General features: G+C 43.9%; 2 protein-coding genes across 10 annotated transcripts in view; one reads left to right on the top strand and one right to left on the bottom strand.

The window, feature by feature from the left end:
• Window positions 1–23,709, bottom strand: part of RECQL5 (RecQ like helicase 5) — a 39,778-nt gene that overhangs the window by 11,234 nt on the left and 4,835 nt on the right. For all 6 annotated transcript variants that reach the window (XR_008745614.1, XM_055794800.1, XM_055794801.1 and 3 more), the window contains 4 exons: window positions 23,363–23,468; window positions 22,778–22,889; window positions 20,408–20,570; window positions 19,971–20,053 (listed from right to left, as the gene is read on the bottom strand). Coding sequence is in view for 5 of the 6 variants with exons in the window: in XM_055794800.1 (XP_055650775.1) it covers window positions 19,971–20,053; window positions 20,408–20,570; window positions 22,778–22,889; window positions 23,363–23,468 (464 nt within the window). In the remaining variant the exon portion in view is untranslated. The remainder of the gene's footprint in view (window positions 1–19,970; window positions 20,054–20,407; window positions 20,571–22,777; window positions 22,890–23,362; window positions 23,469–23,709) is intronic.
• On the top strand, window positions 1,939–18,162 carry SMIM5 (small integral membrane protein 5). Of its 4 annotated transcripts, none has more exons than XM_027795638.2 (5): window positions 1,939–2,236; window positions 8,331–8,479; window positions 10,606–10,759; window positions 12,206–12,530; window positions 17,456–18,162. In XM_027795638.2, the coding sequence occupies exons 3-4, from the start codon at window positions 10,633–10,635 to the stop codon at window positions 12,325–12,327; spliced, it is 249 nt and encodes an 82-aa protein (XP_027651439.1). In that variant the 5' UTR covers window positions 1,939–2,236; window positions 8,331–8,479; window positions 10,606–10,632; the 3' UTR covers window positions 12,328–12,530; window positions 17,456–18,162. The 4 variants fall into 4 exon arrangements, with proteins under 4 accessions (XP_027651439.1, XP_027651438.1, XP_027651440.1 ...); XM_027795637.2 differs by having other exon boundaries at window positions 17,453–18,162; XM_027795639.2 differs by having other exon boundaries at window positions 8,328–8,479; window positions 17,453–18,162.

The following is a 23,709-nucleotide window of genomic DNA, read 5'->3' as shown; positions in this document are numbered from 1 at the left end:
AAATTCAGTTGCAGAACCAAGATTACAGTCCTGTAATTAAAGTCAGAAGGTCAAAACCAGGTTACCAGTAGGGATGCTGGGGGTAACCACTGGATTAATGATAATGAACACAAGAGATCCTGAAACATAGTTGGTTATGCATTAAAATGTGGTGGGAAAACTTCCCGAGTCATACGAGCACCTGACTAAAGCCCATCAGATGGGGATTTACATAAATTAATGGTAGTCTGTATTATTATGCATGTCCTAAAATTACTTCATCTTTTGAATATGCACCTGTATTATTTGCTTCCCCCACCCTTCAACAGGAGTTGGTATGAGCTGACCACTGGTCTTTAAAACGTCTAAACAACATCATTATTTCATTTGAGACATCCTGCCCTGATATGACATCATGGGATAGGACGAAGAGCAAATAACAATCAAGTTTATTAACTTGTTTTTGCCTGTGGCAATGCATTTCAGAAAAGTGCTAAACTGACCATGCCTGCACCATGCCTCCTGTTGGTACTCCTTGCTTTTGCACACCAGCTAAAACAGGAGCCCTATTCCTGCAATTAGGAGAAACAGATGCAGTCAGAGAAGCAAAGTCACATAACCTAAAAGACACTTTCTCTCTCCCAAAATACACCAGGAAAAAGCATTCCCTCATACGAGCCAAAGAAGGGTATGCTGCCTGAACTCCCAAATTACCAAACTCTGATTTAGTGTCTACTTAGATGTTAAATCTGTGCACAAAGTTTAAGCCAAGTGACTCTCTAAATTTTTTTAGAAGTGACAAATGAAGGGTCTCCTAATCAAGAGAGTCTGCTTTGTGAGGGACGGGAAACAGAACGGATGGTGAAAAGAACACCGTTATCTAAGCTATGCAGAAAGAAGCCTCCAAGTGAGGAAGTCCTGGCCGCAGGAGACAAGCTGATAAAGTGTGGCAATCCACAGAAAATTAGTTGGAAGTAGGACAAAAGTAATTGTGGTAATGGGAGATTGTGACCTATGATTCAAACAGCCCCCCCAAAAGAGGGCAAAGCCCCACTTGGGGAGCATGCGGCGTTAGTAAAACACTTCAGTAGTGCTATCTGAGGACGCGTACTAGTTTGCATTAGAAGCAAGAAACTTGGAACCAACCCTGCGCGTGAATGAATATGTAATGCACTACGAATGTGCAAGCACTCTGCTGTGTATAATATGTACCCTCGAGTAACTTGGTGTGCACGCCGGGCAGAGCAATCCGCTGTGCATCCAGCGCTGTAAATAAAGAGAATGCCGGCTTCTTAATGCTACATAGGTGTTAAAAAGTTTACTCCCAATATCCGTAACAGGTACACAGCCTCACCAGAAAAGCTCCCTGATACAAAAAATCCCCAAGCAAGTCTTGGAATAAAGCCAAGAAATGAAAGCATTAAAAAAAAAGGGAAAAATAATGTGAGGACAAATTAATTACATAGATGCCAGTTGCCGAACAAAAGCCATTTAATGAGCTTTGTCAAATAGAACAGCAAATTATGAGGCTGATGAGAAATTACCGTTTTGCACCTGTCTGAAGGACTGTATCCTTTGTAATATCATCTGAACTTCAGCAACACTTTGAGACAAGACACCGAGTGTCAGTTGTCCCCAGAACACGAGAAGCAAAAAGCACGGCATCAAGAGAGTAAATGCCTTGGCCAAGGGCATGGAGCAAATCCACTGCCCCCGCATCCCCCCTGCTCCCCTGGCAGTGGCAAACCGTGCTGCACTGTCCTTGCCATTTCTTGCTCTGCCCCTTCAAAGAACACAAGAGAAAAGCTCCTTCCCCGGGAGTCGGAAGAAAACTGGACAGCATAAAGAAAAGTGAATCGTTTTAACAACCCCCTAAACTATCGCAAAGAGGGAATTGATTCAAGTCTCCCTCCAGAAAAAATCTGTCATTAAAAGGAAAAAAAAAAAAGCCAAGACCTTGGTAGGAGGAGATGCCCAGAGGAAGCGAGTAACAAGTTGGGCGCTGCGGGGAGTTCGCCCAGCGGCTGCGGTGGCTCCTCTCGCCGCCTCCGCTCTGGCACACGTGTAACACGAAACTTCCCATCGCCAGGACAACCAATAACAAAAAAAAATAAAAAGGCAGAGACAACAGCTGGCTGTCAGCAGCCCAGCAGAGAGGAGCCGAGCGAGGAGCCAGCCGCACGCCAGGATGAGGGGAGAGATGACGTGAAAGTTTCAGAAGCCCCAGCGGAGCCGAGGAGTTGGTGGCGCGGCGGGGGTAAGGCTGAGCTGTTGCTGCTGTTGGGTCATTCCGCTAGTCAGCAAGGAGCCGGGGCTTTTGTAGCTCTCTGTAGGGCGAACGGCAGGGTCAGCCACTGAGCAGAGCTTTGCTAGCCTGAATTTGTTTGCAAGGGACACTAAGGAGCGAAGGTGGCAAAAGAAAAGCTTCTAACAGGGCTGCGGGAAGCTGCGCCGCAGCCGTGCTAACAAAAGGAGCCAGCCTGAAATCTCGCCTTGCTTCACAGTTCGAGCAGGAGTTAGCAACTTCTTTGCCGATTAGAAAGGCTGGCTGCTCGGTTTTCTGGTGCCGTTTCGGAATGTGGCGGCAGCTGATAAGCAGGTCTAGCACAGGGCATTCTGCACCGCCATGGCTCGATACGTTAACACTTGGCGCGGACAAGAGAGCGGGGCTGCTCCTCTGTGTGTGCCATTTGCGAGTAGCTGCCAGCACAGGCAAGCGCGTGTGAGACCGAGAGGGTGCCAGCCACAGCGTTTCTCCAGAGCTCCTCCCAGCCCGAGCTAAGTTTTAGCCCCCAAATCCCGAAGCAAACAGAGTTTAGAAAACAAACTCTGGTCGGGGAACTAGCATACCGTGCAAGTTAACCATCTGTGTCCAATAGAAATAAATGGAAAGATTTTACACAGCTTCTAACAAGAGCATTCAGAAAAAAAAAAAAAATCAGCTAGTGTATCAGGCACAGATGCTGGTTTACTATTGAAAACAGCATGAGAAACCACAGCTCTGAGAGAACACACACATACATGGTCAATGGGTTACAGCAACAAGGCTGTCAGGTCTGAATGCAGTGAGAAGGGAAGGAAGAGGAAAAGGATCCCCCAAATACTTGAAATTAACAGAATCAGAGAATCATTTAGATTGGAAAAGACCTTTAAGATCATTGAGTCCAAGCCTTGGTTTTACACGGAGAGGTGTCCCCCAGCCTGTGCTCCCATCTCTGTTTTGCTGCTGTGTGGGGAAGGGGGCTGGCAAGGAGACTGACCATATAACCCCCCATTTTCTGCCAACTAAAGCCAATTACTCCGGAACTCTTGCAGCTCCTACTGCTGAGCTGGGGCCTCTTGCCTCTTGCAGGAGGTGCAGGGGCACTCAGCTGTTTACAAACAGGTAGGGAGAGAGGGAAAAAGCCAATTCTCACAGAAAGATGTCTTCCTGATCCTACACATGCCTGTAGGGAGGAATGTTAAGGATCAGGTATTTCCACTTCTCTCCATTCCCATTAATGCGGAAGGGAGGGCAGGTCCTTCTGACCTACCTGTTGCACAAACACCAAATTGGAACTGCCTGTGTGAGATGTAGTAGTTAAGACCCAGGTGCCTCCAGACTAGCTCTAGGTTCAAAAGGGATGGAGGGAAGTTTCCACCCTGCTAATGGAGGGTCTCTGTAGGTTGATTGTTGCATTTAAGATGGTTTCTCAAATAAAGTATAGGAAAAACAAAGTTTAGGGGGCGGGGGGAAAGGAAGGAAGGAGGGAGGAGCGAGGGGAGAAGGGCAGGGGAGGGAGGGAAGTAGAGAAACATGCCAAGTTTTCCTCGCCAAAAGAAAATCTTAACGGGTTTGGCTGGGGGTTTGTCCAGCCGCAGCAGTGTTGTACATATGCGGGGGGTGGGGGGGTGGTAATAAGCAATATGAAACACATGTCTGGATAAAAGAAACAGAACATGGCTTGCGTTACAGCTGTCACGGTGGACAAGCCTCTTAGCCTGGCTGCAATGCAAAAGCAGTTATGGGAGTGGAGGTACAAAATAAACCAAGTTTGATAGAGCAGATCCCTCCTGGAACACAACGCCCTGACCCGCGGAGCCTGCAGCGGGGCAGGGACTGGAGGAGGCTGTACAGAGCTGGGTGAGCAGAGCAGCACCCACCGCTCGCCTCCGTGCAGGCTCTCACCACTGCCCTGCACAACCACAGCTGATACTGTGCCAAACAGCTTCTTCTGAGGAAGCAGCTGTTGTAGCCTTTAGTTTTGAGTTCCTACACCCAAGTGGCATCTCTACTAGGATTAGACCAGCATATTTCAAAAAACTCAAAAATGCATACCGTTTCTGAGACCTGTAGGTCTGAGACGAGTCAAGGACAGGGCACAGAGCTGGCTGAAAGAAGATGGAGGCGTTTCCAGCACTCTCAGGGCGCTCCGGCTGCCTTACCTCAAACACCAAAGTACTGATAGATCCCAGCATGTTTGTGAAGTAACTCTTTACAAGGATTTCACAGGCACACAGCTACCTCTCCCGTCAGCCTCCTGGGAAACAGTTATTTTGCTAATATTAGAGTAGACTTTCAGGCTAGCTTCAAGCATCAGCAACCCTAAAAAAAGTCCTCTTGTAGAACAGCTACAGGTTTATTTTTAAAATTGACCTTTTCTTTTCACTGGATAGCCCTGTGCTTTGGTTTCCCCACTTAAAATCGGGATGAGTAGCGAGGAATTACCTCATGGGGTTTTGGGGACTTATTTGTGGGATGGACTGGAGAGAACCAGGGTGTTCTGTAGAGGTGTAGAGACTCTCAGCTCAGTGCCCCACAGGTACCCCTGCTATTGCAGGGAATTCAGTGCCTTTTTACATTAATCTAATATTAGGTTGTAGGGGAGGGAAGGTACGTTTACGTTGCTGCCTCAAAACCAGTCTCCAAATAGCGGGTGGTGGAGATGACAGGGTATTCCAGCCAAATGGCTACCCAGTCAGGGCAGCTTTATAATCTGAAAGAATGTGTGGCCTTCTTTTCCAGACCAGCTGACAAAGTCAAAGCTTTTCTCCTATGACATTGAGCTGCAATTTACTAGTTTGGGTGTGTGCTGTTAAAAGCTGAATTCTCTTGATACTGGAAACTATTTTCATCTGCTTGGGAATGAATTATAGGTCTGTCTGGCTCCGTTTGCTCCTGTTTTAGGAAAAAAGGGCTTGTCTGTGAACTACAGTTAAAATTCACGTGGCTGATCAACTACAGTCATGGCAGCAAACACTGCATTAACAATGATGAGGGAAAACCATGCACTAATAATATAACTATATTTCTATAGCCCTTTTCATCTCAGAAGTACATTGCAACCTTTGAACAATAAACAATGGGACAGGAATTATTACATGTTCTGCCAAAATGCATCGAAACTGTAATGACACCTAGCAGCCCAGCACTGTTTTAGGACAGGAAACGTTGCTAGACCTTATCCATACAAAATCAGAAGCACATTTCAGGAACCAAGAACAAAGCTGGTAGGCTTAGAAACTGGCCAAGCCTTCATGTGTCTTAAGAAAGTGGCCAAATACAGTCAGAGTCTATTTTAAAGTTTTAGACCAGAATGAAAAGCATCCTCTCCCCTTCAGCTGCTCAGCACTCCCCTTCCACAAGGCTTGGGATTGCCTGCTAAAATTTCCTACCAAATAAGCTACCATAATCCCTACAGGCTTCCCATCCCTGTACAGTTCCAGCTACAATCAACCTGTTTGACTTGTCTGATTAAGAACAACACAAAGTATTTGCTTCTCCACAGCCGCAGTCTTGAGAAAAAAGATGAACATTGCAATGAGAACATTGCCCTGGCATTCGTCTTGCTTGGGCACGTCAGGGAGGTCCTACTTTGTAAGGGTAATGGGCGCAGTGGAGGATATTGAACTTCTCTTTTCTGGGACTTGCTGCATTAGGACTAGAGGCACTGGCAGCTTCAGGGCACCAACAACAAATTCCTCCCTCCAAAGCTTCGTCTCCATTTTTAGATTACTATAGCAACAAACCTGCACAAGCAAAAATTCATGGAGGAAGCACTGTAAAACCAATGGATCGGGATGATGTCAAGAGAAATAAAGCCCTGTGGAGCATGGCTGGGTAAGAAGCAACCAAGAGCAGAACTCATGCTTTCATCTACTTTCAGACTAAATGGGCTCAGTGACTAAGTGGAACAAGCAGACAGCAAGCAAAGGCCATTTCAGTTTGTAACTGCAACAAAACCAGGGACTCACTGTCTTTCTATCTAAAGATTTCAGAGCATGTTAGAGACTTGGACACACAACAATTAGGAAGCAAACCTCTGACAATGGTAACATGTTCTGCTGCTTTCCAGAGATGAAGTCACCCAACAGAGGGATGGGATGACTTATCCGAAGTCACACAGCCAGTAAGCATCACGGGCAGGCCAGGAAGACTGCCTGCATTTACTAACTTCCAGTCCTGGGGCTAAACCACAAGCTCAAATTCATGTTCTTTGCACCAAAATAGGCTGCTCAAATGCCACCAGGGCTACGACTAAACAAGTGTCTCATTCCTCAGCAGTAAGTTCAAGCTCACCCACTCCCTACAGTTCAGCTTTCGATGCACCTGCGTAGACACACAGATAGGATACAGCTTTCCAAACCAAAGACAGGCCAAAAAACCCCTATCAATTTACATCGATTTCAAAATTAAAGCAACTGGACTACCTTACAGCAGACAGAGGGATGTGGGACCCCACCTTGCATCGTCATCCCAAAGCTTTTTCTTGCTTGAAGCCTGGAAGCTACGACACACAGCCAGTTCACAGTACAAAGAAACCCTGACCAAGGCTTTTCTCTTGAATATCTAGATTGAGGCCTTTTAATGGCTTTGTTCTCAAAACAGTTGAGCGGCCAACTTCTTTGAGTGCTTCAGTATGACATAAGTCCATTAAAACAGTTCAGAGAGATAATTTCAGTGCTATTACAGCAATTCTCACAGTTTTACTTCAGTGGGCACGGCAAGATGAATCTTCATTAAAAACAAATACTAGCACTTTCTGGGAATCTAAATCTACAGAAGCCCTAAATGTAGGCCATGCTTCTTTGGTTTTAAAGGATCATCTAATCCCTGCAGCAGAGCAGCACCCCGGCAGATGTTAAGTGCTCCCCTGCACTATTACTGTGCTCTCTCTTTTCAACCAAGGCTAACAACTTATGGCACATGGCAGATTCAGTCTCCTTCTCTCAGAAACAAATAAAGCCAAATTAAGATTTTTTTTTTTTATTCCCTACCCTGTCAAGCCTTGTAGTGTAGAGGAGGGCAGGAAGATTTGATGATCTAGCCCCACTGGCAACACTGGCTAGATGAGTTATTTTTTAAAGAACAGCCAGAAGAGGAAAGAGTTGAAACCACAAGTCTCAGGCTGCCACCCCACCCCAGCAGGAACTTCCAACTGCCTGTCACAAGACATTGGCATTGTGTTAATTTTCTTCTCTACACAGGTTTCTCATCTTGCCTCTTTTCACCCTATTTTCACATCATATGACCTCTAGCTACAGCTATGGAACAAAAGTTCATGACATCAGTCTGATGTGTTATGAAGACTATGTTGCACTGTGGTCATTCAGCATTTCTTCTGTAACAAGTTCCATCAGCTTTGCTGCCCTAACAGCCATGTCTCCTTTGCTCTGAAGGGTTCCCATTCTCAATGGATACAGTTTTGAGGAAGGACAGCGAGCAAGGAGAAATGCCAAATTGAAAAAAACACTGGTAGACAATTACGTTTGCTCCAAACCCCACAGAATCTGTGAGGTACTAACCTGGGTGGCTGTTCTAGGTTCTCGAACAGCACTCCGCTCTTAGAAGGTAAGCTGCCAGTTAAGACCTACAACCTCAAGTTTCAAATCTCTCAAGGCTTGCCCATTTTAATAATAATCATTACAGTTACTGCCTCAACCAGATATCCTGCACCACATGGCCTTTACTACTATTGGTGACTGGGAGCTTACCTGAACACAGTATAATTAAAAAAAAAAAGGGAATTAATCCTTAGAGCTCCACTCTGAAATTTCTAGGTAATGTCATCACTGTTGTGTTGAACATAAGGAAGATAAGGCAGATGCATAGGACAACTTATTTAAGTCACACAGCACTAACCTTACCCTTATGCTTATCTCTAGGATAAGATCTTGGTTCTGCTGAAATCAGTTGGAAAAAGACCACAGTCAAAACTAGTCCTGGCCAGACTTTACATCACAAGTAGAATGGAAGATACAAGTCCATGAACATAACTAGATTTCTTGGGAGAGTTCTACTTCGTTTTTGTTTTTTTTTTTTCTTCAAGAAGTGATTTATTCTTCACTCTTTTGCTGTGCTCCACAAGCAGGAAAGCAGGAATCCCAAAGCAGCGAGAGCCCTTGGAACCAGTGTGCAGCCAGAAGTGCAGTCAAGCGCAAAAACATTTGCTTCCTCACGGGAAGGTTGGAGACTGCACCACCAACATCAAACCTTGCCCCTGAAGAAGTTCAAACCAAGGTAAACAAGCAACATTCCTTGCAAACTTGAGAATAAAAACTCCTTCACTTAGCTGCAGATCAGGTACCACGAGCACAGGAATGTCCATTACCGAGACAAGCTTTTATCATTTTAGATTAGGCACTTGCTAATCTACATGGAATTCTACAATCCTGATCAGTAATTTACACTGTATCCCCACACTTCAGGAGCCTGGCTCTTATACTTGCTGCTTCTGGTGCAGCCCAGGTTACAGCAGATTCCTTACTAGAAGAGCTGCTGGGCAGGCAGAAACACCTCCAAAGGGAACAAACTTTTTCAGAATGTTAGAGCCAGAAAGATTTATTTTTTTAAAAAAAAGGTTTTCTTCTAGAGCCAAGAACAGAAAACACAAATCACCTCTGCCTGCACCGCCATCTTTTGCAATAGAAACAAAACTGGAAACCTGCTGACACAGAATCCCACAGCACTGTGCAAAGGATAAAGCAAGCATTTCTGGAGCAGCTCGCTTGGGGTGTGGGCAATCATCTGGAAAGAACTATTTAACCCTTAGTCTCAAAAGTGACCTTTTCAGCCTAAAAGGCCACAGCTATGCCTCCCTGCAAAACTGCACTGCGATCGTTCTGTAGATGTAGATTTTCTATCTACACCCATCCCTAGGAAACCAGCTGGTTCCGATTTTTATTCCTTAGCTTGGATTTAAAAGAACAAAGAAAACCCTTTTTGAATTGCATAAACATAGAAAATGTAATTTAACTTGGCACTGTAGTATTTAAGCCCAGCATGCAAAGAAACAGCCAAGGTCTTTCTGTCCTCAGTGTGTTTAGAAAAACGGAACCCCAAGCATCCATTTGTCTGAGTAACCAAACCAGATGTGCAGTAATGAACTAGCTGGTTTATTCTGCAAGTAGTGTCTTGGTTACTTGGCTTTGCGTTATCACCAAGACTAGGATATTAAATTGCAGTGCTCAAGTCCCATAAAAGTGTTGACTATGACAACACACACAAGCTAATACATTCTGATATAATAAAGACCTAAGAGTTATAATCCATCCAAGTGTTGACCTGTCCCAACACTTGTTTTAGGTGAAACTGGGTATTTCTCAACAATATCCTATACCAGTTACTGAAGCAAAATTGGAACTTCCAGAGCTCTCATGCAAGCTTGATTATTGTAGTGCCTTCCAAAATCTTGCTCATGGGGCAAAAGAACAGCAAAAACTGGTGGCAAAACTGAAGCGCCTTTGACTAGACTAATATTTTCAGTAACAACAGTTCCTGGTGATCACTTTCAGAGAATAAAGGAGGTGTAAGATGACCGAGCAGGGCAGGAGGGATCAGCTCCACAAGCGATGTATCTATCTCCCTGACAGATCCAGGGGCTTTTGCTTTGCTCATCACCAGCAGTGACAGGAGGACATCCACTGTTCAATTCATGTATTGCTCCATTCAAACAGACTGTGTCTTAAAAGAATAAAAAGCTACATTTAGCTTACCTTATAAACTTTGCATTCATCTGCAAGAACCTGAAAAGCATCCAGCTGTCCCCAGTGAACACAGACTTTAGGTCTTAATATCACCATTCAATAAAACTGGTTGATAAAACATTATTAATGGTATTGTAGTGAGGTTTTGAAGTAAGCACCTTCAGTTTTTGAAGGGGCTTTCTGTAGCTAAAAGTGCAAGAAGTCTTCAGGGGTGTCTACTCTATCCTAGTAAAAAAAACCTGAAAACTATGTACCACTGGAGTTTAGCATTTGGAATTCAAGTCAAGTCAGAAATGCATTTCCTTCTGGAAGGACAAGTTAGCACAACTGGGAAAAAAACCTACCAGCTTTCACTGGGTGAAAGCCAAGGGCAGGCACAGTCCAGTTCTAACTCTGTGCCTGCTGTAGTAAGTGTCCTTTTAGAAGAAGTACCATTTTGCCTTTACTCAACAGCGCAGCTGACAAAAGCACCCTTAAACCCAGATTTTGAAATTAAAACACAGAACACGTAGACAATTAACAGTCCTCCACCTTAGCTACTGGGAACAAGGACTGAGACCAGATAAACTTGTTTTCCTTGTGATCACCAGCTCTATAAGAAGGCTGGCAGCTTCCTAGCATTAGTCAGTGAAAACGTTTATTCTCTGTTTGGTTCTACAGCGTAAAGCCTGGAGAGGTTGAGCCAGAATGTCTTCTGAAGGCTTTCTGAAGGAAATGCAAACCATTGGTGAGAAGTTTCTCCTTAAGCTCCAGAGACTGCCCAAGGCTGACCCGGTGGAGATTGTGTCCTTTTGTGTGGTTCTTCTGTTTATTGGTGAGTTTATCAGTGGAGGCAAAGGGTGTCAGAATGTCTCTTTTCTTCTACCAGGGCAGCATGTTCCACAGTCTTTGTTGGTGGGTTGGTGGTGGTGGCAGTTGTGGAAAACTGTGGAAGGCTGTGGTCTGAGGCTTTAATTCCTATATAATTTTTTAATACACGGTGTGGATCTCCAATGCATGCAGAGCATGATAGGCAACAGTATAGCTTTCCCCAGAGCTCTCATATGTAAGCTTTAGTTTAAACAGCAGTATTTTAACCAACCCAGAGGTGTTGCAATGTTTTGATGCATAGGAGATGGTTTATGACAAATGGTATTAGGGTGTCTCACTGCCACAGAAGACACCGAAGAGTCTGAGACACTGAGTGTCATTCCTGTGCTTAGTTGAGTGGAAGCCAGTATGCTTCAGGTGAGCCTATTTACTCTCCTCTGTTAACAGCAAGATCCTTCCTGCTGCTCTGTGTGGGGATAACATGGAAGGAATAAGAAAAAGCTGCTTGATCAAGGGGGATGAGGCTTGTTTAGAAAATGGGAAAACAAGCAGGAAGGCAGGCCAGCCCTCCCCCCCACAAAGAGGTACACTTTGCTGGCAGCAAAACGGAAGGGTGTGTATCCAGCCTGGACACTCCTCCCTGGGCTGGAATTCAGAAAGACACACCTGCTGCTTTATAGTTTTCATACCCATAGCTGCTTCCCCACAGGTCGGGTAATCGGGCAGCCCAGCTCCAGGCTTTTAAGGAACACAGGAACAGAGACATGCATGTTCACACACTCTTAGGTGTTTTGCAGGATTAAACATGTCATCTGTTTCTATTCCAGATAAAGTAAAATATCCCTCCCAACACTAACCATTATGTCTAACATAGAATAACAGTAAGTCAGCCCACTGCTTTGCGGTATCTATGTGCAAAACCCCTCCATCTGAAGTATCTATTTTTGCAAGCTAAATACAGAAGAATGAGTAAAGCCAACCCAGTCACAAATATCTGTCCTCATTAAAGAGTACACTGCACACACTCTTCAGAAACATAACTGCCAGTTTGACTTGGCAAATCCTCTCAAGTTACTTCTGACACAACTATGGGTAGAGTTGGATCTTCATCTTTTCCAGGCACATAGCTCTACTTAGTTACTGCATGTCATCTCCAAGTAACAGCTCATTAGACAGGTAAAGATATACCCCCACATGGTTTGGTACATAGCTCTTAAGATCATTAAATATCCAGTACTGATTGTCTAGATTAAATGGATAACTAATACAAGGGAGCAGGAACTTAGGAGGAGGGAGGTGGGGATATGGGTGGGTGGGTGGGAATTAAAATTAGCAGGAAACCAGGCTTTGTTCATTCTGCTGCTCACCAAACAGTTTGGAGGAGACAAAGGGTTACTCTGCAGTGATTGCTCCTATATCATGAAGCAATACCCTTTGCTTCTCTTTCCAGTTACTGTTCTGGTGCTCATGATCATTGCTTGCAGCTGCTGCTGCTACAGCTGTTGTAGCTGCGACGGACGTCCTGACCACAGACGAAGGAAGATCCAAGTCCGTCCAGTTGCCCATTCATGAAATGCAACAAGAGGTGAACAACCTGCTATCAAGGATGTGCATGGACATCATGATTCAGTCCTATGGGAATGACTTTCTACACTAGCTCCCTGAAAATGGCAATAACAATATTAATTAATATGACTCAGAGGACCAGAAATCACAGTATGGAATTCCTTATTTCTGTGACAGCCACTACTGGGCTCCATGGTGTGACCAGAAAGGTAACGCTACTTTACCATCACTGTCTTCCTCTTCTGGGGTGGGGTGGGGTGCACAGACACGTGCTGCTGAGAAAACAGACACGCTTTCCCAATGACAGCCCTGCAGCTGGGCCAGCCAAGGACTCCCTTTGTGAGCACGGAGCCAGGAGCCATGCACCACAGCAGAGAACGCATACACTGCCACATGCTAGGCACTCTCTTCCCAGTGCTAATCCAGATGGATGGTGCTGGGCGCTAGCAAAAGCCACTGACGTCACCAGGGGGTCCACATGCTCAGTACACCTTGGTTCAAGCCCAAACCTGCTCTCTCAAAAGCCACCTGCAACAGACACGTTTAGCTGAGTTGTCTGCTGAAAGCAACAAGTCACGGACCTTCTGATCCAGACATGCCAGATGAGGCTCCAAGTACAGCTTGCAACAAATGCTCCCTGCTTTATTTCAGCAGTGTTACAATGACGTGAAATTGTCAAAGAGAAAAATCACATCGTGTGCAATACCACCCTTTGTAAACAGAAAGATGAAGGCGAAAGGGAAAAACTCACTAATATTACAGCTTGATTTATCATTGTGCTGCTAAACGTGCTCCCTCCCCGCCTCCTGCATGGTTCTGCTCGTTGTAGGTGAATCGTTCTTACAGAGCATGGGAAGTTATGGGAGATGGACAAATCCCTGTCCTTACTTGAGGGACCTGTGTGCCTGACTCCCTGCACTGTGTGCAGTTTATTTTAGTGGACATAAACATTATGCCTAAGGTATGTTTAATAGCATACACAAAGGCATTTCAGAGGAGTGACACAGAGTATGGTAACTGCCACTTCAGGGTATACATGCAGCAGCTGACAACGGGCATTGTGGCAAAGCAGAGCCAAGAACGGGCTGTATGGCTGAAGTTAACAAGTGCAAATAAATCCCCTTTTCATGCTGCAGTCGCTGTGTATGTTTGGTTTACACTTCAGTGAACTTCAGAAGGGGATTTATGTAAGTAAAAGGCTATGGCACAGGCCATGACTTTCATAACTGGGACAGCTAAATAGAAGACCATCGTACTGCGCTTAACTCTGTAAGCCTCAAATGTGAAAACAGCCACCTTTATGAGAATGTATAAAGAATTACATGCATATAGCTAAGTCATCTTCTACCTTTGTATTCCAGTTTCTAAGTGTAGAGTCAAAGGGGTTACACACGTATATACCAGAGCCAACATCTAGCTAGAGAGAAAAGAATCATCAAGTCTTAACAGTGGGCTTTTAAATATTCTTCACACTTCAGAAGGGGCAAAAAAAAAAAGGAAAACTTTTTAAAGAAGCCTCTTTTCTCTGATGCCTGCACCCACATTCCTAAAAAAGCACATTGCATCAGTAGCTTCTCAAGTATTTAATACACTTTCAATTTTTCAAAGACACTAGATCTAGGTTTTTTGCATTTTTGTACTGCTGTACTTTGGAATGTATCTGCAGCCAGTGACATAGAGAATAGTCTAAAAATAATTTTAAAATAAGTTCCTCAAACTACCAATGTTACTTATAAAATCATAAAAAGAAAAACTTTCCAGCAGCAGAAGAGGATACTCCTTAGAAAGCAAATATTTGAGCCCCTGCCTCAAATATTTGAGAGAACTGTCAACAGAAGCTACTGCATGCACGGTTAGGCTAAGACTAACAAAGCACTGCCCTTCATGATACGGTCCCAAAGCTTTCACTCCCGACCGGTATGTTAGTGTAGGTTAAGTTCAAGCGTGGCATCAATTTACTCTAACCAACATTCAGAGATGCAGCACGCTAACCCTTCTGTCAGATATGTCTTTGCTCATTTCGGTTACACATCAACAAGTGGCAATCAAGGTGACACATAGGAAGTCTCAGAACCTCTTTTGCAGGAGACAGACTCAGCAAATGTTTCTGTATCTAAATTAAGTCACGAGACCTGTGGAAGAACAGAGCTTACTTTCTTTTCCTAGCTTGTGCTAGACAATGCCAGCTACAGGAATTAACAGAATCCCATTGAAAAATGCTTCAGCAGCATGGAACCAGTCTGCACTAATGGTCAGGAGGAAGCTCAGCAGGCTGGAAACATACCAACGACTGACAGGTTGCTGTCACTAGGAACAAGCTGCCAGCCCTTATCTCAACAGAAAACGCTACAAATACACGTTTCCCAGTGGTGTTAGAAGTTAAACCACTGACAGATACCAGCTAGGGGGACAAGAGAAATGGCTCGTCTTATCTCTGTCACTTTAAGTTCCTGAATTAGAAACAAAGAATAAAAAGAGAAGGAGAGAAAACCAAGCAATTCTCTAGAGAATTCAGGTGGTTTTCCAGAGGAGCCACCATGTAGAGGAGAGGCCCCTGGACCAATTTCTGCATACTTGCCTGGGCCTCGCAGGCCTGATGTTCTGCTTTGTACTGTTTTGTACCATTGCACTCAGCTGGACTGTTCCTCTACGTGGTATTTAGATATGCCAACTGCTTGCCTGGGCTGGTGGGGTCTGCTGCCTTCTTGCATGCAAGAGATCAGGTTGACCTGAAAGATGCCCAGCAAATCCCGAGCTTACTGCAGCCTTTCAGTTTCTGTTGACTAAAAACATTCCAGTCTCTGGGTCCCTGCTCACGACTCACACAAAACCTTTTGTGTTTTAGGCTTCAATCATTACCTGCATAAAGGGACCTGGAATGCCCTAAGCACTAGTGAGGATGGATCCTCCCTGTTTCAAAAAGCAGAGGGAGATTCAGAAGAGCACAGACTAAGGCGAGACTGCTTCAAACACAGCAACTTCTGTACATGTTGTGAAAGCCTGAGTGAGCCTAGAAAGAATTGCAAGGGAATAATTACGTCAGTCCTGATGATCAAGTGTTAAAATAGTTTCTTTCCCTGAGGAACCTAAAAGAGACAGTGAGGCCAGCCTCTCCAGCAGAAGTGGTTGAAGTTCTACTGATGACTTAATGGAATAGCTTCTATTCTGTAACATCATCCCTCTGGTTTCAAAGTGATTTGCTTGGCTTGTGAAAAACAAGTTTCCTTTTACACAGATGCAGTCTTATATACCACACTCTTCTCTTCCTTCCCTCCCGCCAGCACAATCCCTCTGGTCTTCTGTCAGAAAAGCAATAGGGAGTCAGTTTTATTGCAACTAACAGCAGTGCAAGGCTCTGTAATGAGTTTATCCAACTAAATTGTCATGATAAATTTTGGACTGGATGGCAGTCTTGTTCACAGTCTCATTTTAGATATGGCAGTCACCTAATGGAGCATACAATACAGATCCAGTCACAATCCAGGAAACAAAGCCCTCTTCCCTCCATCACAATCTGCAGCCTTCCCCAGTCAGAGGACAAACTGGACCTTTACAAGCACTGGAACAGGTGTGTGAGTGCATAAAGCCATAGAAAAGAAAAAATGTCCAAGTGACAGCTGAACTAGGTCTTTTTAACTGAGCTCAAGGTGTTTGATTAGATTAGCCACACCTTTGCAGTAAAGTAATTTGTTAATCATTTACTGCAGTACAAATAGGCAACCTCCATGCTAGCTTTACAAGTCTCCAGGTGCAGTAAGGGGGTCCCTCACCACAGGTCAAGATCTCTTGGAGAAGGTGCAGAGGGGGCACCAGAAGGAATACCTACTACAAACACAACAGCTTCAGGTATTTATAAAACTGCATACAGCGGTCCTAATTCAGGAGATTAACTGTGTTTAGCAGAAGAGACAGGGACTTTCTAGGGTGTACAGTCTTTGGGTCTGCAGAATTACTGTCTAGGGTGCCTCCTTTTTAAAGGCAAAGGCAGCTATCCAGAACAGCTTTCATGTATTGTACGCCTGCTGGTTAGCAACTGGGCATGGTGGTCTGCCATCATTCCAGAAAACAAACCATGAAGTGAATATATTTGGCTGCTGAGAAAAAACCAAAAACTTCAGCAAACTAAGTGTGAGCTTGTGCTTCTAGGCAAACGTGACTTGCTGAGGATGAAACACATTTTACATGACTAATCCCCTTCCTTACAGTATTAAGGGCATGGACATAAGGGGCAGCAAGTCAAACAAATTTTCAAAAATAACAAAGATATTTTATTGTATTATGTCCACACAGTCATATTTGTGAGCGTATGAGAAATAATCCATCCTTTCCCTTGAGAAGCAAGGAAGCTTTACTAAAACCACAAGATGCTTGCCAAGAGATGCTGGATGTTCTTTAGAAAGCTGATAGCCAAGTCATTATGCAAAGTATCAGTAAAAAAGCAAGTGCATAGAACCCACTGAAATCCCAGTTTAAATTATTGCTGGACTTAAATGCTTCATGGGAGAAAAACTTATGCTTCTATTGCAGAGTAACAGAAAGCGTTACTAAAGCAAACTCCATTAATGGCAAACCTCTTTTACATAACTAGACTATTCTAAGCCCTACAGGAGCAACAAGATGTACATGAAGATCTTTGCTTATTATTGGTGGGGTTGTTTGTTTTTAGGTGTTCATTTAACCTCCAGCATGTTCTCAGAGTTGAAGTCCCCAACTCCCTTTTAGAGATCTTTCCAATGGTATCAAGCAAATTCTCCCAATCAACACTTGTCTTTCATGTACTGGCTGTACAGTTGACAGATGAAGGGTTCATACTGAACATGCTGGGAGAGATGCTATATTACATTATTAAAAATATTTATAAACTATGATTAAAATAAATTTCAACTGCCAAAATCTGGTAAAGCCAGAAGCTTTCCTCTTTATATCTCTGTAAATCTCATTGTGAAACTGGCCTCAGCTGTCTTTTTTTCTTCTGATTTATGCTCCCATTTCTGTGAAGGGTGACTCTCCCTTTTGGAAGGGGGATGCATGCAGGCACAGACAGCTTGTGTGCCTATGCTGGTTTTGGGATTGTGGCTCAGAGCACAGAGGGGATACACCAACATCTAATATTGTTCTTGTCTGCCTCCAGCAGGGCGGAAGCCAGCATGTCATCAGTGCGAGAGGCACCCTCAGTTATGGAAGACCTAAAGAGACTGATTGTAATAAGTGACTGGGCTCTTGGAGGGCTAGTGGTGATTGCCACTTTCTGTCTCGTTTTTGTTGCTCTCCTCCTGTTTGCTGCCATCTTTGGTTGCTGCTCATCTCCAGGGCACAGAGCAGTGCATAAACAGCAAAGATGAGATGCAGTAATTGGAGCCTTACAGCTAAGCAAGGATCAGCCCAGCTACAACCTGATTGTGTTGTTCATAGAAAGCTTTCTCATCTTCTCTCCCTGAGTGGTTATTTCTCCCCATGCAACTTCCCTGCATCAAGAGCAAAGCACCAATGCCAGCAAGTTGTTCTGCAAGCCCACAGCAAACCCAATACGTAAGGCTATCTGTATTCAGGAACTGTGTAACTAGCCAAATACCAGTTAATTCATCTCCACCTGATTTTCATCTTTCAAGCAAAACCACCAGTTAGAGGTGGCAAATGGTCAACCACCACCTAAAGCTGATAAAGATGTCTTCTGCTGCTACAGTTACATGGGTTTTTTCCATCTTGCAAATGGGCAACAGGAAACTCTGACCCGCTAAACTTCTATCTAAGCCCACTCTCTAAAAGCAGTTTATACCATTGTTCTCCTGTCATACTTGGACAATAGCCTAAATATACTATGCAAAAACTTGCCTGCCAGTATACAAGTCTGTCTTTATTTGTTCTTATTTAGAATCTTGCAAGGTCAGAGTTTCAGGTTTGCTTTCACTGTTTGGATAGTGAATAGAACTGTATTAATTCAAAATGTAAAAAAAAAAAAAACAGAACATGGTGTTCCTTTACCTAGCATCTTAGTCCCCTGCAGTTATGAGCAGGGAAGCCAGGCAGCAGTGCTGCAATATGTGACTCTGGGGATGCATGTGGCATGTTATGCAGTAGGAAGGATGAACCAAGCTGGGGCAGGGAAAAAGAAGCATGGGATATGTGATTACTAATTAGGTCAGTGATATTCCTTTACAGAAATCTCTCTTTTATACATCCAGTGAAATCTTATTTCTATTAGTATTCATATGAGCAAAGGAGAATGTTTTTCTCTCTGTCTTTGCTTAGTTATTGCCTCAGTGTTGCACTGCAAGTCTGGAGAAGGTCCTCACTTCAGAGAGCAGTCAGGCTCTTTACAGCAAGATGGCTAACGTGGAGCCTAACTCATGCCCTCACTGGGACACCAGCCTGGAATGTCCTGTGACTGCTTCTGGCTTGTGCAAGGTTAGTTCAGTGATCCCAGTCCGGTTTGTATGGCATTAGTGAAAATTCCAAGAAATTACTGTCATGACTAACTCTACTGATAATCACCTTAAGAATCAAGAAGAAATAAATACCAAGATAAGGTTTTCTGAGGTTAGCATCTAACCAGATAGATACAGCTGCCTCTTAGATTGTACAAAACCCAGACACAAACAGCCATCTGGCCACTCTTGCTGTAAGCTGGTAATGTACCAGAAGAAGCAGAGCTCCTTAGTCAAGTGCATCAAACTGTTGTAGTAAGAAGCCTCCTAGTAGCTACTTCCCAGAATCACCTTGACTTTGGGCAAAAAAAGTGCTCCTTCAAGTGCTCCAGCACTCAGTGTTGTGCCATACTTCAGTACAAGCAAGACTTTCCCAGAGCAACCCCATAAAACCAGGATTTGTTTACCAAACATGACTACAAGAGAGAACATGCTCACCAAGGGCTTCAGAAAAGAAGCACATTACATTTGCACTGAAAAGGTTGTCCTAGACGCAGGTGTGAAAAACAAAACAAGATGCAGACTTGAAAGCAAGACACATGTTGACCATTTTCAGTTAGTGAACATGTACTGCTCTCTTACTGGCGCAAAATTATGGCTTTGATGTCTTATCCAGCATAGAATAGCAATTAGTAAGCTGTAATTGTACAAGTCATGAACTAAACCTGAACAATGCACATTGTGGTTGCTAGTCTGCATTTAGATTGGACACATCCATAATTTGGGCCTGTGTCTGAAACATTCTAAGCACCATCAGGTCCTTCTAAGGTCAGCAAGAATCATCAATATCTAGTACTTTGTAGAGTGGAGCCCCTGAGATTTAGAGAAACATTGAAACTAAATGCTCCCATCCCATGCTGATTAGGCTGTCTCCTTAGAAGAGGGATTACGTAGTGAAGAGGCAGGAGGCAAAACAAAAGCAAATGCAACTAAAGCAACCCATCATCAAAGACAGAACATAGTAAAACTCATAGCCACAGGAGTTGTAGTTTAAAATCACTGTGTCACTTGGTCAGGTTCCAAGACCAACATCTCAGTTAACTCAGAGGTAGGAGTGAGTGAGAGATGTCTTTGGGACACCTTCCTCAGTCCGGACATCAAAGTATCATGCAACTCATTCAGTATTTTCTTTTTCCTGAACATCCAAGATCTCAGCCATAACAGTGTCTTGGACAGGGCATGGTTTCCCCAACATTAAACAGTGTTTGAAAGAAATGCACTCACCCCAGCTCCTCACAGAAGTTCACAATGGCGTCAAAAGCTGTCATCACAGATTTGTCAGATTCTTTTAAGGTGCCTTTTTTTTCCTGAAAGTAGACAGGGACAAGAATTATAGTCTTCAATTTAAATATAAGCAGATAGAGTAACTCTAGCAATGACCAAATCCAACCCTTCTGATCAATATGGCAAACAGGCACAGACAGCACCCTGTCTCTGCTCCAGACTTCAGCTCACCCATGACTCTCTAACAGAGCTGGAGCTGGCAGCCCTTTCCCTTCCTGCTTCATCCTCTTCTGCTGTGCCTTGAAACAGGGCTATGGACAGCTCTAGACCCAGAAAAACTCATGTCATCTTCGCATATTCAGAGGTTACTGCAGGTAAATCAGATCAGAGCAAAGGCAGCACATCTAGGTATGTGGATACTATTCTGCAGATCTTACCTGGATGTTAGAGAGCTCCTTCTTAATCAGGAAGCTGACTTGATCCCGGTCATTCCTGGAGTAATAGAGGCGGCAGCGGGATGGCTTCCCATCTCTCCCAGCTCTGCCGGACTCTTGGTAATACCCAGCCATTGACTTAGCAATATTCCAATGGGCAACAAATCTGCATGGGGTAAGACAACAGGAAACATAGAGCTCCAGGTTTCTCAGATCGCTGCATACACAATTGTGTTGTCTGTGAACACCAACAACAGTAAAAAATAGGGCAGCAAAAGCATAAAAGACAGAGGATTTAGCAGAGCAAAGAATTCTGCACAGAGATTTAAGTCCTTTTAAGACACGAGATGCAAGGAAAGCAGCAGAGTGGTAAGAAAATAAATGCACCTGAACAACATGTGAGGAGTATATCACTCTGAATGGATGGAAAAAAATGGGCACATGAATATCCTAAATGTGCATACAGCTGTGCAGCTATGAAGACTGAGAATAAGGACATTCATTCAAGGAGTTTGGAAGATTTTACTATAAAATACAGCATTAATAAAAAAAAGTCCTATTTATTTTGTGGAACACAATTTGAACATTACAGCACACATTATGAAAGACACTATTTTAAAAAGACACTTCTTTGCCAACAAAGTCTGCGTGGGAAATTCTGTCTCACCAAGCTCGCTTGTAGATGAGGACACCCTTCCGAGCCAGCAAATATGACTATAGAATCATTATTAAGCTTTATGTAATCTCTGAAGGAAGGTTTTCAACACTCCAATGCCAGACCACTTTAAACCTGCTTGTACCTGACTATTCAGCAGTTCAGCTGATAGCTGTGTTGAGAGGATTTTACAGTACAGTAACACTGCCAATATTTTACATACCAGTCTGCCTCAAAACCAGCATGTCTGAGAGGCATATGATGCATATGGGTGTGGAAAAAGATTAAATAACAAAAGCAGGCAACCATTTTTCTTCACACACAAACACTCCAAGAACAGGCCAGGCAGGAAGCATCTACACATTTAATCACCACCAGGAAGTCTACTGAATGAATTGATAAATATTCTCAAGCAAAACCGACTTAACAGTGGAGAGGAGCAGATTCCATCAGAAAGAGAGACAACGCCTCTGTTTTTCCTCCTATCCAGAAAAGTCACCTCTAGAAGTTGTCATGCCTGATCTTACTTGATAACATATGCATAAATACTTGGAATTCTGCTGCATAGAGCAAAGGCTAAGCAGCAGTACCTTGTTGCCTTGGCTTGGATATAATGTCCTTTTAAACTATTTAAAAACATACTGTAAAGAGGAATTTTAACTCCACTGGAAACTAACCAGATTACAAGCATGTTTCAGCTATATTTCACTTTCAGTCAGCCCATTGCATTTGAGTTAATCTTTGCCTTTTTGAATGACCACTGTACTGCACAGGGCAGAGTGGCTTAATTAATTAATGCATGCTACTATCCTAGCAGACTCCTCAGTTCTCTGTTGGGTAGCATGCATCAAGCAGTAAAATAGGCTGTCTCTGCTATGAGGTCCTGTTATGTGGCAGCACAGTGACACAGACAGAAGCATGGCACAGCTGTGAACTCATGGTTGTCTCAGTGATGCCCTGCCCCCCTCCCACAGTGTTCACAGCAATTGCTTTATGCAGATTTTAGAGTGAAGATCAGGTCTGTGTGGGGTGCTGTGTGAGCTGTACCCGAGTTACCCCTCTACTAAGTGATCACAGTTCACAATACTAACTCAGCACAGCTATACTGCTATGCAAGAATTCTAACAACACAGAGCAATTACGGTGACAGAAGTCCCAGAGGAACAGCAACTGAAACCATCTGGAAAGTTTCAGTCCTTGGACTATAGCTGTATTTTTTTTATATGGTTATTGCCATTCGTGAACTGCTGTTTTTTTCCCCCATTGCATTGCAAAAGGAGATCTCTAAAAAAAGCTGGCTCTGACTATTTTAGTCAAGGGTATATGAATAATTTTAGGTGCAGATTTTCTTCCCACCGCTTTTTAACAGCAACTATTACACTAAGAGAAGTGAAAGGGACAGCTGTGATTGCATTGAGATGGCTCTTTTTGAAACCCTAGAGGGTGTGGCAAAACCCAAGCATTCCTCCCATTTTCTTGGTTTTGAAGATGACTGGCAAAGAGGAGCTCTGGTGCCTCATTTTTAATTTCTTTACAAAACCCTTCCAGGTTTGTTTTTGCTGCTTCTAAGCTAAAAACCCTCCAGCTCTGTTTTTGTGGGTTTTACCAAGTGTTCATCAGGCATCTGAATCAGATGTATCAGGTGACAGCGAGACTGAGGCTTTCCCTTCCCACTGCTCAGGTTTCAGTCTCCGGTGGCGCAAAACACTCACACACACCTGACATTTGCTTTGTCTACTCCCATTCCAAAACTGATGGTTGCAACAATAACAGGAATCTTCTCCTCCATCCATTCATTCTGGACTGAAGTCCTGTCAGCTGCCTTGAGTCCTGGGAAGGGAAAAAGAAGGAAACAACAAGAAAAAAATTAAAAAGGAAAAAGAAAAGAAAAAAAGTAACAAGAGGATTTTCTTCCTCCTCCATTCCCCCACTTTGAGCCAACCCCCTCACTAAAAGTGACTGGTGTACACACTCCTCTTTGCCCATGTTTAAACTGGCTTGCGATCAAGCAGAAGTCAGCAGCTGCTGTTTCTATTCCAAAGAGAAAAATTCAGTTCCCTCCTGGGATAAAAGCAGTTATATTTAGGCCGTACAAGATCCAACAAAACCAACAGTTCTGGAGCAAAGGGAATACCATTCCATTGAAGGCTCTGCGCTTACCTCACAGACCTGACATGTGAGCATCAGAGACACTGCAGACCATGCCTACAAAGCTGTTTTCTAGGTAGCCCCAACCCAGGCCTTAAAGGTGGTACAGTTCAGTTCTACCAGCTACTGAGAGATGCAGATGGAGCTTCCAGTACCTGCGTGATATGCCTTGGCTTTCACTCCTCGGTAGCTCAATTCAATAGCCAGCTGGTCACACACATCCCTCATCCTGCAGTACACAATGCCACAGCCAGAGTACACCTGGGCAGACAGGAGAGAAAGTCCATGATGCTGTCTGAAGCCAGACAACAAAGCTGCAGTCATTAGCATGGTGGGGACAGGAGGGATGCCTAAAGATCATGTCTTCTACAAGCCAGTTCCCCGACAATTGAAAGATACGTCCTACAAGGCCCAACATCCACCAACTACAGTCCCCCAGTCCTCTCCCAGTGAACACAAGGCAAGACGCAGTCTCCCTCTGCCATACAAATAAACTCAGGTG

This window comes from Falco peregrinus, chromosome 2, assembly GCF_023634155.1.
Source record: "Falco peregrinus isolate bFalPer1 chromosome 2, bFalPer1.pri, whole genome shotgun sequence".
Taxonomy (NCBI): Eukaryota; Metazoa; Chordata; class Aves; order Falconiformes; family Falconidae; genus Falco; species Falco peregrinus.
Note: the sequence above shows the minus strand (reverse complement) of the source record. Positions and strands in the feature narration are given on the sequence as shown.